The sequence below is a fragment of the Triturus cristatus genome, chromosome 1_2, assembly GCF_964204655.1.
Source record: "Triturus cristatus chromosome 1_2, aTriCri1.1, whole genome shotgun sequence".
NCBI lineage: Eukaryota > Metazoa > Chordata > Amphibia > Caudata > Salamandridae > Triturus > Triturus cristatus.
The window spans coordinates 1,090,225,946-1,090,239,936 of NC_140580.1; the positions used below are offsets into that span (position 1 = coordinate 1,090,225,946).

Below are 13,991 nucleotides of genomic sequence, written 5' to 3' on the forward strand. Positions count from 1 at the left end.
AGGGAACTTTATCAAAAAAGGGCCAAGTCCAACACATAGTAAAAAGAGTTTCTCCAGCTTCCCTTACACACACACAGAACATGCATGGCTTAAGCAGCAGCAATGCAAATATTCATCACAGTGGACCTGATTTACTAATCTATAAATACACCTGGATTGCAATCAGGAGTGAAAATGGCATGAAATTAGAGAGTAATTTTACGTTTGCAATTCACAAAGAATGAGGTTACATAAGTGAATCGATTTATGCACATATACTAAGAAATTAATATGGTGTAATAGTATGTGTGAGTAAAGGTGCTCTGAGCACCTAGAGTGGAAATTTCTAGGTACTTAGCTGGAGACTTTAACAAATTCAAATATAAATATAAATGACCACACTTATATGGTGTGTGTGTGGGTGTGGGTGTGTGTGTATGTGTGTGTCCATAAGCCGTATGACGTGTTTCGGGCACTCAGAATATCAACTATATTATGTAATCCCTGTATAAATGCCATTCTCCAATTTCTTTATAATCAGCAACTTGTGAAGCACCCAGTTGCCGATTATGAAGAAAAGACATCAGAACCTGACAACTATAAGTTATTACAGTCGAGTTCTAACGTCACAATGCCTACTGTCAGAGGCAGCCGCTGAGCTGAAAGCCAGGTCAGGTCATGGAGCGTAAATGAAGCAGCTGTTTAAAGCAACAAAAACAGGCGGTTGCTTTTCTGTATTATGTTCTATATTTTAGCTTACTATGACAAGCACAGAAAACATGTTACTTTTTTGCACTCATTAGATGGAGAAAAGCTAGAATCTTTCTGTATGTTTCTACACATTCTGAGCTACTGCAGTTTTGTTTTTACAGTTGACTTCTATTGAACTGTTTCTATAATCTGTTTGCAACAAATAACTAACAGGTTTATATGTGTTCGATTTTTATTCCTCATGTTTGCAAACATGCTCGCTCTTTCATACGAAATAGTTTCGCACCAAGGTTTTAAGTGGTTTGTGGGAAAGGTGATGGTGTGACCACATATTATATGGGCTAAACTACCCCCTGAAGCACATAATTAGGATATTGCAAGTCTCCTTGGAATTCCATTACTTTATACTCCTTGGTGACCTGCACTATCCTTATAATGTACAGCTGGGTTTACTTTATCATATCTAGATAGATAGATAGATAGATAGATAGATAGATAGATAGATAGATAGATAGATTCACTGTAAAAAACAAAAGGTTACAGACGTTATAGTAAGGTTCATGTTTTACCCACACACACCATAGAAATTCAGCAGTTATAGTTCAACTTATGTTACGAAACTAAAACTTGTGGCCTAAAGTTACTTAATGGCACAAGTTATAGTTTCTTCAAATAAGTATAACTATAACTGCTGAATTTATATGGTTTTGTGTTGGTAAAATGTGAATCTTACTATAAAGTCCATGTAATCTTTTTTTCCAGTGAATTTGTATGGCTTTTTCAACGTGGCTAACCACAGATCTGCAGAGGATCCGCATCCCTAAATATACAAAGTTTTATTTCTTTAATAACTCCAAAAATATGGAACAGATGTACACCAAATTACAAAAAGTGTTTTTCTCTGGACGAAGAGCTAGCTTTCTGCCAAATTTGGTGTAGATCCATTCAGACTGCAGCCATGTCTAAAAATTGCAAAATTCCCACAGACATTGCATGGGGTAAAATAGTTTTGCCACCCCTCCCCCCTTTTCTTGGCCCCTGCTTGACAAATCACCTCAAACCTTTGAATGCAGAACTAGGCAAAGTAGGCCACTTTTTTGGGGAGAATTTCGTGAAGACTCTTCAAACGGTGCCAAAGTAATTAGCAAAACAAAAAACGCGTAATCTATGGGAAAAGGTGATCCTAGCTATAACTACTTAATGGCTATTGCCAGTAGGAAATACATATATATATTAATATATATATATTACTCATACAAAACCAGACAAATTCAGCTCTTATAGTTACCTGAGTTAACTATAACTCGCGCCCCCATAATGCACTGCTTATGACCTCACATATTACATCACTCAGGACATGGTCAGTGGCATCACTGATGACATCTCAAATAACATCACTGAAGACATCAGTGATGACATCATCCATAGCATCTCGGACGCACCCACTCACACCCCTATAGAACATGTTTAGCATCCAGTGCCACTCCCATACAACCATTCACAAACCCATTCAAAGAGCCATACTAGTACTCACACGGCCATTCACTGATTCATAGATCTATACACACATCCACTCATTCACCGATACAGCCACTCATACACCCACTTACTCATTAATACAGCCATTGATAGATCCACTCATACACCCATACAAATACTCACACACTGAGTGAGTCACCCATAGAACTACTCACACACCTGGACACTCACCCATGCAGTCAATCACACAGCCACTTACTCACCCGAACAGTTCAACACACACACACTTACTTACTCATACAAATAGTAACACAGTCACTCACCTATACAGTCAATGACAGAAGCATGCACTCATCCGCATAGCTGCTCTCACATTCACCCACTCATGCATACAGTCACTCATATACCAGTCATTCATCTATACTGCCTTGCACATATCCAATTACTCACCCATACTGACACAAGCACTCAATCAACGACACAGCCATCAAGACAAAAACTCACCCATACAGCTTCCCACACACACACTCACTACCCCATACAGCCACTGACTTACCCACTTACTCATCCATAGAGTCAGTCACACACCTACTAACCCACACACACATACACCCAGACAACCATAGAGGTAGTCAGACAACCAATCAATAAGCCATTCACATACCCACTAACACACTCTTACATCCACTTAAGACCTCGGAGCCAGCGTCAATGGAGGCCCTTCAGGAGCGGCTGGCGGCCTGCATGAAGTCGAGATGGCGCCGGACCAGAGCCCGAAGGCGCCAGAGAACAGTCCACCCTTCCCTCCTGGGTCGGAATTGGCGTGGAGTACCTCAGCGTCAGGAGAGGCCAAGACAGAGTCACTAGCATGAAAGGCATTAAGGGTGCATAATGTTGGAGAACGCCCATATTAAAGTAAAGTGTTCCGACAGGGCCACCAGTCACGCCGGATAGGTTAACCGCCCTGGCAAACATGCCATACATTGCATTCAGAAAATGCGAATGATCCGCACTGGAGCCAGGAAAGGTGGGTATGGATCTGGAACCGCCTGACCTGGAACATGCCGAGGTTGTAAGACGGGTTCTGGCTGCGGCCCCGGAGACACCGGAGCCAGGATAGGAGAGGCCGGAGGTGAAGGAGACACTTCCCTGGGTGCCGGAGAGCCCCTCGGCATCAGAGAATGCACCAGAGTCTCCTGTGGTGAAGTAGAAGGCGAGATGTCATCCTTCCTATGACGCTGCCGGACCAGGGACACTGACTCCGGAGACTTATCCTTGTTTAGTACAGACCTCCTCTCGCAAACGCAAGGGCAGGTTCTACACCCCCACCTCTAGAGCCTCAGAAGGCAAGGGGACCCCATCCCCCCACCAGCAGTGCGCCGAGAGGCACGTTTGCAGAGTGGTGGAGACTCCCACTGTGTGGGGCTTACTGGAGGTAACAGGTGGGCTAGTTGACCCCTAAGGATCCTCAGCAACGAAGGGGACTTCATCCCCCAACTAACAGCACGCCCAGAGGCACGTTTACAGAGTAGTGAAGAAAGGGGGAAGGCCTCGGGCGACTTGTCGGCTAGAGTTTTTCCAATTTTCATTTAGTGAAGTGGAGCTGTGTGCCCCCCCTTCTCTTGACCCTTTTGGGTCCCTGGGACCTCATCCCTTGGGGCTTGAACCATTTATTTTATTTTTTGATTAAATGAAACGGGGGGCTGGGCGGCCCCCTCCCGAGGATGATTTCAGCCTCGGGGAGCCCATCCCCCGGGGCTAAGCCTTTATTCATATGTCATTTTTTAAAGGGGAGGGGAGCGTTTGGGACCCCCCCTTTTTTCTCGGCCCCCGCTTGACTGATCACTCTGAGCAGCTGACGTGACTGACCCATTAGTTTTGAAAATTTCGCGAAAATTCGTCAAACGGCACCGGAGTTATTCGCAAATCAAAAAATGCTTTTCCTATGAAAACTAGATCCTAACTCTAACTACCTACCAAACCCCAGTAGGTAATATATAAATATATATTTTTTTATATCCTAGGAATATATATATCCCAGTATGGTTGCCGCTAAGAAGTTATAGTTAGCATTTCCATAGGAAAAGGATTTAATGGTTTGCTGAAGAAACTTCGCCACCCTTTGACAAATCTTCACGAAACCTAAAAAAAAAAAAAGTCTCATTAACCTCAGCTCCTTCCTGGCGAGTGTCAGGGTGATCTGTCAAGCAGGGGCCGAGAAAAAAAGGGGTCCCAAACCATGTTTTTCCCCAATCATTTTCCATAGGAAAATTGAACAGTGATACCGCAAAAAATATTGAATGGAATATGTTTTGTTTGGTGAAGGAGGCAAACGTGCCCTCCTCCCCCCCAAGCCTTTCAGAAGCCCCAGGGACATGATCTCACGGGCCGTTTGTTTAAAATTAGGTGAAGGGTGAGTGTCCTTCCCTCCCCCAGCCTCTATGTTGCCTGAGGACCCCAACTTCCAGGGCCGTATGAAAAATTAAAGAGGGAGGGGCATGTGGACCACCCTCCACAAGCCGATATGACACCCAGGGGCCACAACAGGTCCAGGGGACACCATCCTCAGTGCACGATCCAAGCAGTGCCCTGGGGACCCCATCACCCAGGACACTAAAGTCTCCTCCCCGGGAGAGTGCAGGCACACCCTAACACAACTCTGCTTCTTCCAGGGCAGGAGCATTTTTCAACTTGGTTTGGATAGCACTTGCTAATCCTATGCTTAAAGAGTTTGCTGTAAAAATGTCAAAAGGCCTTGCCACTCTCTAGCTCGGCATGGATGGCACTGTGCTTGGAGCATTCCTGGAAACCTTCACAAAGAAATGTAGGCGCCAAATGGTTTCATTCTGGGTCCCAAAACCTGAACCTATAGAGTTATTGCGAAATTGTTTGAAAATGCTGCTGTAAAAAGAAGAGTTTATCTATTTTCTTTAATAGTCTCCTGAATATAGGGATGACTCCCACGGAAAGGACTAAAGCCAATCGCAGTGCCATGGAGCTGATAGTAAAACATTCTGCACAGCTGTTTTAGCTCCCGGTCTGGTCCTGTCAAATCGCCTGAATTAGACAGAGTTACAGCAACAAATTCCCCTTCTTATAACAACTCACTCTCAAGCTGGAAGTAAGACTGCGGAAGACCTTTTGGCATCACTCTAGGATGAACCTGAAGTCAGTGCTCCTTGTTTATTTTTACCTTCACAAGTACAGCTTGTTCGTACATTCTTTTTAGTTTGCGAAAATTGACCTTTGCAGTCTGTCCTTTCCCTCAAAGTTCATTTCAGCCAGAAGAATGGCAGTGCATACCGTAGAGGTTTCGTTTGTTGAGAAATTAATTGCACGAAACAGGATCAGTCCTAGCCAAATGTTTCCTCGAAATGGTGTAAAAGTACCACAATCCCTAGCTTGTGAATTTGTACATCCACATCTTAAAGGCATCTCTGCAATATCGTTCCAACAGTTTTGTGTTCTTGTTAAGTGTGTCCATGCTTTCACCTCTCTTTCAGTTCTTACAGTGTGCTCCTCGTACAAAACACTACAGGCCGGTCCTCCTCAATCTCTCCTGGTCTCTCTTCCCCAATTCATTGTTATTTACTTATGTGGCACACTTTGCCCAAAAGGTTCACGGTGCTTTAGAGCAAACAGCAGGCTACGGTACAATACAAACAAACTTTTGTGGCTTTTGTTAATTTTTCCTTGACACTCTTAAACTGAGGAAGTGTCTATGTTGATAATTTTGTATTATCTACCTGTTTTCTTTTCTGCCTGTGCAACCACTATCTTTTCCTCTTCCATTTTCCCTAGGACAAATTCTAGTTGGCTCGAATTTAATCTAAAACAGTTCAAATCTTTTTATGAGTTGCAGATTTTACAAATAATAAAGAAAACAATAAAGTAGTTTCAGTGGAGGTCCATTTCACAGCACAAAAAGTCTGCAAACCTCATCAAAATACTGGAAACCTCAAACAGGGCAACTGCAAAAACAGGTCGTAGGCTCGGATTACAAGTCTGTTATATAAGGTTACTCTTTTTTACCACAAATTGGAATCTCAGATATTGCAATCATTCCACAGCCCTCCGCCGCCCACAATTTTCCGTGGATACATTTTGGCAGATAAAACCTGCTGACATGTACCGGAGTGGAAAGCACAGTAAAAACTGATGCATGCAGAATTCGGTGCAGTAAGAACCGCATTCCTCATGCTATGCATCGCTCTCCGATAGGAGGCTCTGATTAAGAGGTATGCACCACACCTCACTCCCCAGTACTGGAATCTACCGGCTGGGGTAAATACCTCACCCCTCCTCCAAGGCACTCTTTATCGGGGATTAATAGTAATAACGTGTCTACCACATCTTCCTTTGTTGTTTGCATGAAACATCTATATATGTTAGTGACCATCTATGTGCAAGTAGCACTGAGGAGCACGTAAGAGAAGTGGGTCCTGTTTACTGTACAAAAAGAAACACCAGCCATAAGGGGCGAAAGTAACACTGAGGCATGCAATAGGCAAGTGCAACCTATTTTCTGCACAGGAAGAGGCAGCGTTTAGTCCTAAGAGGTGAACTTAACTATAAAACATGGATACTTTAAAATGATACAATCTACTAAACTGGATAACTAATAAATTATTGTTACACATTTCTTGCAACTGGAACATGCCTCTATGCCACAGTCCCAGGTGGGCAGAACATTCCTCCTGTTTCTGAGCAAAAAGCAGTTTGGGCTGGCCGGTCCCAGAAGGCACAGGGTAAAGACAGGTTTGCATGTAGCTGGGTCTGAACTGAGGTGGCAAAGTGAGCTAAAGAATGATGATGGATTCAACCCAGATCTGTAACTGGAAGTGAGTGTCTGAAAAGTTTCAGCGCTCCATCCATCATCTCCTTGTGCTTGCTTTGTTCGCCCTAAGTTGGCAGGGTATGCCCAGACGTGGGTCCCTTGCTCACTTTGCCACTGGATTCAAGCTGGCCTGGCTGTTAAAGGTGTTACCCAGAAACCGGTCCCAGGAAGCTTGTTTCCGGTTCAGGGAAGACCTGGCTTGGCAGTTCGGCCTGGACTGTTCCCATGAGGCACAGGGTAAAGACTGATTTGCATATAGCTGTGTCTGAACTGGGGTGGCAAGGTGAGCTAAAGAATGATGATGGATTCAACCCAGATCTGTGACTGGGAGTGAGTGTCTGAAAAGTTTCAGCGCTGCATCCATCCTTGTGTTTGCTTTGAGCAATGTGCAAAAATCTCCACGGCTAAATCAAGCACCAAACCGCTTTTTCAGAATTGGTAGTGAAAAATAAAAAATACAACCAACTATGGCCTTCTTTCACTCTCACTTCAGAGTTCAAAACACTGCACCGACACCTTTCCCTCGACAGTAACACAAGACTGCCAACAGCACCCTAGACTGTTAGGGGGTACTTCCAAGAGAGGGGATCAAAGTGTCCGGATGGGACTGTTTGTACCGGGGCGACCAATGAATGCTTTTGCTGATGGGACAGCTTCTTGTCTCTTGTTCCCTCACACAAACTAAAACATTTTTTATTTTTTTTTCTAAATCGGTCTATGTATTCAAGCCACAGGAACTGCACCAATTCTGGTGCAATTTTGCACCATTATCCACCCTTCCCCTGGTCTGCCCCAGAAAATGTAGTCCCCAAAAGCCCTAGTGTTGTGACTCCTTCTCTATGCCAATGGCCTCTGCACTGGACTCCATGTAAACCTAATCAACAATCTAGAATAAATCAAGAATGCCTCACACAAGCAAGTTCTAAGCGGGAGTAGAAGCACCCCCATTACTTCTGCACTAGAAGCCATGTGTTGGGTACCCGCTGCAAGAAGAAATGCATGATTCTCCAGATGATGCAAGGAACAGCACCCATCTCCTCCGAAGCCAAACTCAGTCTCTTCGATCAAAGCAGGCAGAATGGCCCAGTGATGATCAGTCCCCGTTCAGAAACTGGCAAAAAAAATGCATTCCAGGGAGTCCTTTCCTTGTACATACCAGCAAGCTCTAGAACCCCCCTCCCTCTCTTCCCCCCAAAGTGAAAAAGAATCCTCAGATGTCACCTAGAATTAAGGGAGGCAACACAGACCCAGCTATCTACTGGCTTCTGGCTACAGCTTATACTCGTTTGCATACGCAACCTGTGATCCAATCCTGCGCACTCTTTTGTATCCCACTATATGCACAAGACATGGTTACATTCTGCTGTGGCAAGTTTGGAGCACGCCTCCAAGTCTCACACATGAGACCAAAACATGCCACTCATACTACACATCTTAACCAACACTCTTCCAACCAAGCGCTTCAAATGGAGTAGGTACCTACTCAACCCATCAGTAAGTGCTTTGGAAGCTATGAAGGTGAAGGAAAGCACTAAACAAATGCTGCGCTTCGATACAACACAACACTGGGGATGGGTTTCAGGAATATATCTGAGATAGTGCAGCTCCACGTCAACATGCCAAGAATATGGAGACTGTACTCTTGCAATGTTTCACTGACATTTGTACGAATGAGAGCAAAAGCAACTCCCTGCACCGTTCTGCCAGTCCAAACGTTGGTGCAAATGGTGGTATAGAATCACACTAGCATCAATGTTATTGAAATAATAAGGTAAAAATGGTGAAAAACTGGTCCCTTTCAACGTATGTAATCTGGAAACGGCCGAACAAAATTGCACAGGCCACCATTAATTCAAGGCCCGGTGCTATATTCACAAGAGAATTCTTGTACAAACGTTTAATGACAACAAGGAAATCCACTCACCCGAACAGCCAGAGCAAAAATGCATCTTCGACAAAACCATGGTGTCGACGAAGCCTTGTTTCGGTGGACCACTGTCGGGATGTGACACAGCTGATGGTACCCTGGGAAAGAAAAATACATTCGGTAGAAAATGAAGTGAAAGGTAGTGCAAACAGAAACATTAATAAACCTCCATGACTCACCCCAGAGGAACTTTTTCAGATGTCGTATAGGACGAACTGACCAAATTATCGACGAGAACTCAATCTCAGACGACTCACACTTTGGATTCCGCAGCAACCACAGCACCGAGACCGCCCTCCTCGCCGCCACCGACGACCAGGGACACACTGCAGCCCTCATCCTTCAAGACCTCTCCGCAGCCTTCAACACTGTCTCACATCGCATGCTCGCAGCCAGACTTCACGACGCGGGGATACAAGGAGTCGCCCCTCGACTGGATCCAATCCTTCCTCTCCGGCAGAACCCAGAGGATCAGACTCCCTCCCTTCCTCTCCGAACCCACCGATATCAACTGCGGAGTACCCCAAGGATCATCGCTCAGCCCCACGCTCTTCAACATCTGCATGCCCCCCCCCCGCCGCCATCGTCAGACTGCATGGGCTCAGCATAGTTTCCTATGCCGACGATACCCAGCTCATCCTCTCGCTCACGAAGAATCCCGAAGACACCAGACTCTGCTTCCATGAAGGAATGAAGGACGTCGCAGCTTGGATGAGAGACAGCTGATTGAAGCGCAACTCAGAGAAAACCGAGGTCCTCATCCTCGGACCCTGCACCACCACCTGGAACAACACCTGGTGGCCCTCCGCCCTTGGGAAGCCACCCACCCCTACAGACCATGTACAAAACCTCAGATCATCCTCGACTCCTCCCTCTCCATGAACCGCCAGATCAAAGCCGTCGCTTGCACCAGTTTCAACTGCCTGCGCATCCTCCGCAAGACCTTCAAATGGATCCCCTCTGACTGCAGAAGGACCGTCACCCACTCACTCATAACCAGCAGACTGGACTACGGCAACGCTCTATACGCCGGAATCAACAGAACTCTCCCACACAAACTCCAAACCATCCAAAACGCTGCTGCCAGACTCGTCCTCGGGACACCTCGTCACAAGCACATGACCCAACACCTACAAGACCTCCACTGGCTCCTTGTCGAGAAGAGGGTCACCTTCAAACTCCTCATCTACACCTACAAATCCCTCAACAACATCGGACCCAAATACCTCAACTAAAGAGTCTCCTTCCACATACCCAAGAGGAACCTCCCCCCGCCGACCTCACCCTGGCAGAGGTCCCCCGCATCCACAGAAACAGAGCAGGCGGGAGAGCCTTCCCCTACATCCCAGCCAACACCTGGAACGAGCCCCCTGTGTACATCAGACGCTTCCCCCCCAGCGCCTTGAGACCCTCACGGGTGAGCAGCGCGCTATATAAACCCCCTGATTGATTGACTGAAATACAACTCAATGTGTATTCCCTTACAAATCCACACTAACCCAAGAAAAGCAGTGATAAAAAGAAACGCTGGCATAACTGCAATGATTAAATACTAGTCTCCACAGCAAAAACAAACACACAGGGCACGGAGAATCAGTGTATGACAGTGGCAGAGCACACAATACCTCTGATCTCTGTTTCGGATGGGAAGAGTGGCTGGCAAGTTATTTTTTTAATGATTGCCAAAATGACTAGTGTCCCAGCCGACATGTGTGAACTCAACAACATGAGGTCAAACACGGGCATGACTCCTCAGGCTTTTTTCCTAGACAAGTCGATAAAGTGAAAAGAATACAACTGGGTAACTTGTGCACAGTGCTAGGGACTTAACTAAACGAAAACCTGCATTGACTTCTTCTTTCTAATTACTGCAGCTGCACATTATAGGCCTTGGATGCTCACAACCAACAGGACAATGTACTTCAAACCTCTTCGTTAAGTCGTCATCAGCGTCGACCTATCCTGCAGAGTGAAAATGGCACAGCTCGTGCCTCGAGTGAGCCATCTATACAGTTTATGAAGAACACTTTCTCAATTAGCAAATAAAATGTAAACTGACTTTACAACAATTTTGCTCTCTGAAAAATGAAGTAAACCACGCCTGATAGGAGTAAAACAACTTGATATGAAAGGCTGAGCAGCATTGGGATGTCAAGATGCTGATACAGCAACAGACAAAAAACGTGTCACTCACACTTAGTATGTATGACACTTTAATGGTGTTTTCTTTTAGTTTTATATAGCGCATACTCAACCTGAAGGTATCAGAGCGCTTTACTTAAGCACTAGTTGTGTTACAGACGGACACATTGATTTTGTTAGGCACAGAGATAGTAAGTGATTTGCCCAGAATCACAGGATGTTGAGCGTGGCTGCCGAGGCTCGAACCCGGTTCCCTAGTTTTGAGGTCCACCGCTCTAGCCGTTAGGCCGCCCCCTGGTAAAGCACGCTGCAAGAATAACGGTGTGGGCAGAGAAGGGACAATGACATAGAAGAATTACAATTCTGGGTTGTCTCCCGCCACATCTGCATACCGAAATTAAAGACATTTTTGATGTAATAACACAAGATACTGTTACGTTTATTGTCACATTATTTTTTAATTCACAACATGTTATTAAATATTTTATAACTAAATAATAAATATGCACTATTTTATATATTTTTAACATTAATTTATATTTTTACTTTTTAAAATAATTGAATTTACCATTATTTCCTTTAGGGATTTATTTTAAGTGCTGGTCTTCATTCATTTGTTTGCGAGGGTGTTGCAGTACCAGTGGTTGCCCATGTATATGTAGTGCTGAACGTAGTACAAAAGTATAAGTAACTACAAAAGCAGTGTGCGAATACCGGAAAGTAGTAAATGTACTCAAAAGTGTCAACTTACCCAAAACTGTAAGTTCTCTTTGTGAAGTTTCCAGGCCCCTAGTTCGTAGCAACACAAAGGGCAATCAGGAAACCTCATGAACTAACTGATGACTAATTACTAGGAACTACGCTATTGTGGCTTGTGTTCATAAAAACTTAGCACACCCCTGGAAGATATGTGGCTAAGTTACAGACTTCAGAATCAGTTGGCTTGGCTTGCATCTTGGCTTCCCTCCTAAACCACATTTTATAATTGGATGCAAATCACATTATAGCCCCAGGGCTCAGCTCTTTTATCTGCCAGAACATTCAGGATGGCCTAAGGGCAAGTCTATCTGCAGTATTTGCTATACCAAAGCAAAGCCATTAACGCACTGGGGGAGTTTGCTCAATGCCAGCTCTCTGAAGACTTTGGCACGGTGTGCTTTTATTTCCTAGGAAGGCGCGGAAAAGAAACTGAGACACCACTTCAATAAGGCAACGATTTGGCGCCTTTCTTCGGAAGAAGGGTACTTCAGTTAAAAGAGGAGTTGTGCAAGAACTGGTCTGGAAAACTGTATGTATGTATGTGGTATTTCTACAGCGCAGACCCAGCCAAAAGGCAGCCGAGCACGGTACATGGTCAAATTAACCCTGATCGCTGGAATACAGGAGAATAAAATTCTTTATGTGCATGAAAGCCCTACTGTTTTTGCTGTCTGGTTGCGACTACTTGTGGCTGTATCACGAGCAGTGTGCACCTGTGAAAACGGGTTTGTGGCCCTTGAGAGCTGCATTTCTGTGATTCATCCGCCTAGCAGAGAATATGGCAGAAACAAGTCTGGCTGTATTGTAAACATATTCTTGGGCAGGAACATCCTAATTAATTATAAATGTAAAATGTGCATCTGCACTAATCACAACAGAGGGCTTGTAAATTAGCACTGCTGGAACAAGGTTAGAGGTCAAGGAACAATCAGGTGCTCCTAGGCTTGTATAGTGTCTATTGAGGGTTCTTACATCTCCTATCTGAGGGCCAAAACACCAATAGACCCAACATTGAGCATAGAATAAACCCCTTAAGCGGCTGACTCTCAGAACAGCAGAGAAGTCCAAGAAATACTCAGGGAGGTGGTGTGAGCTACACAGAAAACGAAGGGCAACACAACGCTAAAACAACGTCCGACCACTACTTGATCCAAAAAGAGAGACTTTATTCTACAAATCGTTAAATACAACACATACAAATTCTAGTAAACTTGGGAAATGTCTACAGAATTAATATTATAAGAAGGGGTGCTCCCGAAGGAGGCTGGCTCAGCCTATTGGCTTTAACTTCGCATCAGTCACTCTTAGTGGGCAAGGCAGTTTCCCTAAGGCTCTGTCCTGCCTGTTAGACCAGTACTAGATCAGGCAGCTCTTGTGGTAGCAGATGTTCAGAGCGGGGTGTGTTTTCAGTCCCTGTCTGCAAGAGGGCTCTGGAGCAAAGCAGAATACCACAGCCTAAAGGGAAGTCGAGGAGAGGGAGTCTATAGCACGGGACTCAAGGTGCATAGAAGCCCAGGGTCAGCAGTGATTGGAGCTGATGGTGCACGGTATCTCATGACGGCCTAGCATGGTGATGGTGATGCACAAAACATGGGGTTTGTAGTCATGGTTTCTTGGCAGCACACACCTTCATCAAGTGGGCTTTTGGGAAGTGGTGCGCGGTTTCCAGTGAATGGTTTCCAATGCATTGCAGTGCCTTAGGCTGAGCTGACAAACCAGTCAATCCTCAGAGGCCAAGGAGCAGGGATGATTTAGCTCAAGACTTAAGTGGAGGAAACCACAATGCACACTGATGCTTTAAGGACACGGCAGAGCATAACAGTTCCATGCAGCACCGATCCACCCCGGCCTCACAGTATACAGAACACGGATGTTCTTAAATCCTACTGCACGGCTTGTGCCGCCTGCAGGTTGCTGGACTGTGGTTCTTCCCTGCTGGAGAGTATTCTTCTTCCAGAAGGTCTACCTTGCACCTCCTGTCCACAGCAGTCCAGTTTCTGCTTCAAGCACAAGGTCAGCAGCACATCTAGTGGAGCTTCAGAATTAACAATGTTGTGTCCCTGACTAGCCGGGCTGGCAGTCCAGCATCCCCGTCCTCGAGCTCACAGAAGACTTCGACACTCTCCTGGGGCTATCCTTGCAGGTAAAGAGTATCCA

General features: G+C 45.2%; 1 protein-coding gene across 2 annotated transcripts in view; it reads right to left on the reverse strand.

Annotated features, from left to right (window-relative positions):
• PHF19 (PHD finger protein 19) overlaps positions 1–13,991 on the reverse strand; it is a 237,318-nt gene that overhangs the window by 110,926 nt on the left and 112,401 nt on the right. For both annotated transcript variants that reach the window (XM_085613556.1, XM_085613564.1), the window contains exon 5: positions 8,931–9,031. In XM_085613556.1, coding sequence (XP_085469682.1) covers positions 8,931–9,031 — 101 coding nt within the window. The remainder of the gene's footprint in view (positions 1–8,930; positions 9,032–13,991) is intronic.